This window comes from Entamoeba nuttalli (assembly GCF_000257125.1).
Source record: "Entamoeba nuttalli P19 unplaced genomic scaffold asmbl_5124, whole genome shotgun sequence".
Taxonomy (NCBI): Eukaryota; Evosea; order Mastigamoebida; family Endamoebidae; genus Entamoeba; species Entamoeba nuttalli.
This window is the reverse complement of record NW_008577251.1, coordinates 1-5,708: the sequence shown is the minus strand read 5'-3', so window position 1 is coordinate 5,708 and position 5,708 is coordinate 1. Positions and strand designations below refer to the sequence as shown.

The following is a 5,708-nucleotide window of genomic DNA, read 5'->3' as shown; positions in this document are numbered from 1 at the left end:
TGATGGATTTGGTTCTATTCCTCCAAACTCTATTAGTGGTTTAACATATTTTAATACTTCATCATAAATTCCATTTTTTTTAATTGACCCACCACCATATGTCATCATAATTCTAGCATCTTCAGGAATAAGATGTTGTTTAACGATTTCTTCACAACTACCTTTTCCATAAATTAATCTAACTGGATTATAAAATGTGAAATTATTCATTAAATTAATAAAGGAGGAATTTAAATAATAAGTAATCAAGTTCTTAATACAAAGAAAACCTTATTTTATATAAAAACTAATTATTAAAATATAAAATTGTAAAATTCTTTTTTCTTTTTGAATTGTAAAAAACCTATGAAGGATTTTTTAATGAGAATTTTTAATTTCATATCAACTTATTTGTTTTATAATGACTGAAAATATAATTGTATTAAATGACCTCAAAGACTCTAAAGGAATTACTCTTCTTAAAGATGAACAAAGTATTTTTTGTATTGTTAAATCACAAATTGGAATTGATGAAGCAAATGAATTAATTCAATTAATTAAAAAAGAACCAAATAAAGATATTATTACACAAACTATAAGTTCAATTAAATATAATAAATTAATAAAATTAAATAACCAACAAACAAGTTATGAAATTAATGTAATGAAACCACAAAATATTCAAGAAATTAATAAATATAAAAAACAACAATATGAATTGTTTTTAGAAACACCTGAATTATATCAACAATATACTCTTCCTTATATTTCCACTATTCCTTCTTCAACTTTACAATGGATTAATGATTATTCAAATGATATCACTAAACCTTTACTTAAAGGTGATGGATTCTTTTTAGTTCCTGACGTAAAATGGAATATGAAAGATATGAATTTATTTTATGGTATTTGTTTTTCTAAAGATCCATCTATTCTTTCTATTAGATCTTTACGTCAATGTCACCTTCCTTTATTAAAGCGGATGAGGTTTGAAGTATTAAAATATATAAATTCAGTAACTGGTTTAAAAGAAGAAGAAATTGTTATTTATTGCCATTATCATCCATCTTTTTGGCATTTTCATGTCCATTTTACAAGTATTAATTTTCCTACATTAGCTAGAAATAATTCAATTGGAAAAGCAATTCTACTTGATACAATTATTCAAAATATTGAATTAGATGATTTATATTATTCTAAAGCTAATATCATGATTTCTATTGGAACAGCCCATCAATTATATGATAAATTTAATCAAACAAAATAAAATTTTAATAATCATTCAAAACAATAAATTGATACAATTTAATTCTTTTTTTTTGTCTTTGTTTTTGCTATTGAAATATTATCACCTTCAAATTAATATGAGGATGAAGAACTATCACTACTTTCTCGTTGATTTTTTCTTTTTAGTCTTTTTACAACCTTTTTTCCTTTTCCAATTAATTCACTAGAAGTATCATCACTAATTTCATCTTCAGTATCATCATCTTCATCTTCAGTATCATCATCATCTTCTTCTTCTTCTTCATTACCATCATCACTAATTTCATCTTCAGTATCATCATCATCTTCTTCTTCTTCATCTTCTTCATATCCTTCATCACTGTCATCATTTTCAAATTCTTGTAATGAAGTATCACTTTCTTCACTTATACCATCTTCAATTATAACAGCTCCAACATTTTCTTCTTCCATTTTATTATCATTTTTAGTCTTAGTAGGTTTTGTTGTTGGATTTTTATTTTCTTCAGAATTAACAATATTAGTAAGCGATTCTATTGGTTCTTGAGAAGACTCTTCAAGTTCAGAATCAACGTCAGAAAAACTAATATCTTCATATGAAGATTGGTCGAACCGTGTTGTAACATGTTTAAAATCAACAACCCTTTGAATCATATAAAACAAAACTTGAGTTGATGATACCGTAGCATACATTAATGATTTTTTATTAACACATTGAATAATTTTTTTATAATATAACTCATCTTGATAACAAATTGGTAATTTTTGAATAATTTTTAACAGAATTGAATGAGTTGTATTAAGAAATGGAAGTAAATTATTTATATTTTTTGAAGGAATAAATTTTAATCCACTAATAATATTAATAATATTTAAACTTCCTTTAATTCTTTTTTGTCTTTTTTCAAGACTATTTTTTAATGTTTCTAAGAAATCACTAACTTCTTGAATTAATTGAATTGTTATTTCTTTTACTGTAATTGATTCTGAGGTTAATAAATTAGTTGGATTTGAATAACTTTTATAATCAATTGATTTACATTGATTCTCTTCAATCATAGAAGTTCTAATACCAAATTCTTGATAAAGACTTTGTTCTAAATGTAAAGTACCTTTAATTTTTATTAAATGTTTACTTAATTCTATTTCTCTTAAACTCTTACTTTGTCCATAAAATTGAATTAAATTATTCATTTTAAATTCAGTATCAACTAACATCCAATTTAACTCACTTGTTTCAATAATAAGACAATTATTTATACACATAAAATATCTACACATTCTATCAATTCCTATAATTTTTGTTTGACATTTATGTTTAACTATTTCTTTACCAATGTTTGTATTTAAAAATATTTGAATTAATTTAACAATAACTGACACTTTAACTCTTGGTTGTATCATATAAGATAAATAAGAATATTTAATATATTCCATTGCACTTAATGAAAATGTTGATCCTTCTTTTTCTAATATAATACATAACAATCCTGGTATAGTTACTTTATTAATTGGCATATCCATTCTTTCAAACCAATACATTTCTTGAGAATGAAATATTATAGGAATTAAAAACCGATATAACTTTATTGTTGTCCAATCTTCTTTTAAAATATCTTCATAATATAATGCTGTTACAAGTGATTTAAATGACGAATCTTCTATCTCAATTTCTTTTTTAAACTCATTAATAAAATTCCATATATAAATAACACCTTGTACAAGATCTCCTGATTCATCTGATAGTAGCGTTAATGGAGTATATATTTGTTTTTGAGACATTCTACTATATTATGAAGTTCTTTTTAATTTTTTTTGTTAATATTTATTATATTTTCTTCCCCTTATCATTTCATCTTTCATTCATTATTTGTTATCAATATTTACCCTTTCTCATTTTATTAATATTTCTAATTTATCTATCTTATTCTTTCTTTAAATCTTTTTTTTACTAATTAAATAATCATTGAAGATTAATTTTTGTCAATTTTCTTGAAAAACCCTTCTTTTTTCTTTTTGTTTTAAAATTAATAAAAATCTTATTATTAAATCTTAACATTTTTTTTTAAAATTATTGAAATTGCTAGAATAAAATATTTATTATGGCATTTTATAAATATCTGTGTATGTAGGAACATTAGGTGGTGGATAAGTTCCAATTAATGAACACTGTTCTTGATAATCCATTCTTTGAAACTCTAAGTCAATAGGCGTCCTTTCTTGGTTATATTCCCTGGCATTGTCTCTCCTTCTTCTTTCTCTATTTCTGCCTCTTCGGCGAGGTTTTTCATCATTTTTTTCTTGTTGTGATTGAGGCATTTCCCAAGAAAGACGTTTTTCTCTTTTAACTAAAGTAGAAGGATATCCATAACTTTCAAGTGAAGCAAATTGATTGGGAATTGGTAAAACATGAAGATAATTACATCCACTGTGTTTTGGACAAACACCCATATCATGTTGTTTACATCTTGACTCTTTTAAATCAATAATTCCAACATAACTCGGGTTTAATACTACCGAACCAAACAACTGACCTTGAAGATGTTTTATTGCTTCTTCAGCCATAGCTTCAGTAGCAAATTTAACTAAAACATTTCCTTTAAGATGAGAGGCTTGATTCTCTGAAACAATCATATCGACAACCTTGCCAAACCCTGAACAGAGAGTGTATAGGTCAAAAAAAAAGTGTTCATATTGTTCTTGGTCTTGAGGTGTGATTACTTGTTGTGCTGGCCAAACGTGTGGCAATAAAATGGTTACACTTGAATGAGGAGTGATATGAACTTTCTCGCAAATATTTCCATGACGACAAGATCCAACTTTAGAGAAGAACTCACAGAGATTGAGACTTTCCATCAATAACTAAAAACTATTTTTCGTTTTGACAATTTTTAATTTTTTAATTTTTTTATCAGAGTTTTTAAATTATTAATTTTTTAAAGAATGATGTTTTACTTTTATTAAAAAAAGTGAAACATCTGCTAAAAACATTTAAGATAAATTCATTTAATAATGTCTTCTCAAAAAGTAGTTAGTGTTGGAATTGATTTAGGAACTACTTGTTGTTATGTTGCTTGTACTGAAGGTGTTAATGAACCAAAAATACTTCTAATGAATAATGAAGACTATTTACCTTCATGGATTTCTCTTTCACAAGTTAAGAATGGTTTAGGGGTTATTATAGGAGAAGCAGCAAAGAATAATATTCACTCTCATTGTGTTGGATATGACTCTAAAAGATTAGTTGGTAGAAAAGTTGATGAGATTATGGAATGGGAAAAGGGACTATGGTCCTTTGAAGTTGTTGAAAAGTATGGAATGTCAGCACTTTCGATTTATAATCCATTGACTGAAGAGAATGAAGTCTTTGTTGCTGAAGAAGTTTCTGGTTTTTTAGTAAGGAAATTAATGGATATTGTAAAAGGAACTCAAGGCAACCCAATAATAGAAGACGTTGTTGTTACAGTACCTGTTAATTTCAATGACAGTCAAAGACTTGCAACTGAAAGGGCAGTTAGGTTGGCAGGAGTTAAATACGTTAATATCATAAATGAACCTTCTGCAACCATTCTTCTGTATCAAAATGAATTTCAAATTAAAGAAGGAAAAAGAGTTGTTGTTATAGACTTTGGAGGAGGAACATTAGATGTATGTTGTTGTGTTATTCAAAAAGATGGTATTAAAGTTTTGTCCAATGGTGGAGATCAAAATTTAGGTGGTAATGATTTTGATAGAGTTATTTCAGATATAATTAAACAAAAAATGATTGAACTAGATGTGGTTGATAATAAAGATTATTGGGAGAGAACCGAAAAAGATACAAAAGAGCAAGCAAATATAAAAAGTAAGAGAGTAGCACTTCTTAAAAAAGAATCTGAAAGAGTTAAGATTGAATTATCAATGCAAGACAATGTTGATATAAATTTAGAAAATTTAATAGATATTGAAGATGATGAAATGGTCTATGGTATTAGCATCAGTCAAGATGAATTTCAAAAAGGATGTGATGAGGTAGACATAATGAAAAGCTTTACTAATTGTATTCTTAATGTTTTGGTTCGAGCAAAACTTAATGAAAACAACGTTGATTTGGTTATTCCTGTTGGTGGAAGTTGTATAATTCCTTTTGTCAGAGAAAAAATATCAAAATTATTTAGTTCAACAAAACTGGCAGATCCTAGATTTAATTGCAGAACATCTGTAGCCAGAGGAGCAGCACTTAAAGCATCAAATAAAACCCAAATAAAAAATCTTAATTTATATGAAACTGTTCCGTTTGATATTGGGTTTGAGATATCAGGGGGTAGACTAGACCCTTTTATCAAAGCTGGAGATAAACTTCCTCATTCATCAATAAAGAAGTTTCTCCCAGAGAAACAAAATCAAACATTTGTGATTTATTCAATTTATAGAGGGATGTCTTCTTATATAGAAAATGATGAGTTTGTTGATTCTGTAACTATTAGAGGAATACCAGAGAATAA

The 5,708-nt window shown here is 26.4% G+C and overlaps 5 protein-coding genes across 5 annotated transcripts in view; 2 read left to right on the top strand and 3 right to left on the bottom strand.

Annotated features, from left to right (window-relative positions):
• ENU1_120480 (alcohol dehydrogenase, putative) overlaps positions 1 to 210 on the bottom strand; it is a gene marked incomplete at its 3' end in the record, with an annotated part of 1,151 nt that extends 941 nt beyond the window's left edge. The window contains exon 1 of the mRNA XM_008859815.1: positions 1 to 210. This exon is cut by the window's left edge and continues 941 nt beyond it.
• Positions 211 to 400: 190 nt separating this feature from the next.
• Positions 401 to 1,246, top strand: ENU1_120470 (scavenger mRNA decapping enzyme, putative; the record flags this gene model as incomplete). The annotated part of the gene is made up of 1 exon (XM_008859814.1): positions 401 to 1,246. One exon carries the CDS (start codon positions 401 to 403, stop codon positions 1,244 to 1,246), a length of 846 nt encoding a protein of 281 aa, XP_008858036.1.
• Positions 1,247 to 1,338: 92 nt separating this feature from the next.
• Positions 1,339 to 3,006, bottom strand: ENU1_120460 (hypothetical protein; the record flags this gene model as incomplete). The annotated part of the gene is made up of 1 exon (XM_008859813.1): positions 1,339 to 3,006. The coding sequence occupies one exon, from the start codon at positions 3,004 to 3,006 to the stop codon at positions 1,339 to 1,341; it is 1,668 nt and encodes a 555-aa protein (XP_008858035.1).
• Positions 3,007 to 3,324: 318 nt separating this feature from the next.
• On the bottom strand, positions 3,325 to 4,080 carry ENU1_120450 (U2 snRNP auxiliary factor small subunit, putative; the record flags this gene model as incomplete). The annotated part of the gene is made up of 1 exon (XM_008859812.1): positions 3,325 to 4,080. One exon carries the CDS (start codon positions 4,078 to 4,080, stop codon positions 3,325 to 3,327), a length of 756 nt encoding a protein of 251 aa, XP_008858034.1.
• Positions 4,081 to 4,236: 156 nt separating this feature from the next.
• ENU1_120440 (heat shock protein 70, putative) lies at positions 4,237 to 5,679 on the top strand (the record flags this gene model as incomplete). The annotated part of the gene is made up of 1 exon (XM_008859811.1): positions 4,237 to 5,679. A coding segment is annotated over one exon (1,443 nt), but the record flags the coding sequence as incomplete, so codon positions are not given.
• Positions 5,680 to 5,708: the final 29 nt, after the last annotated feature.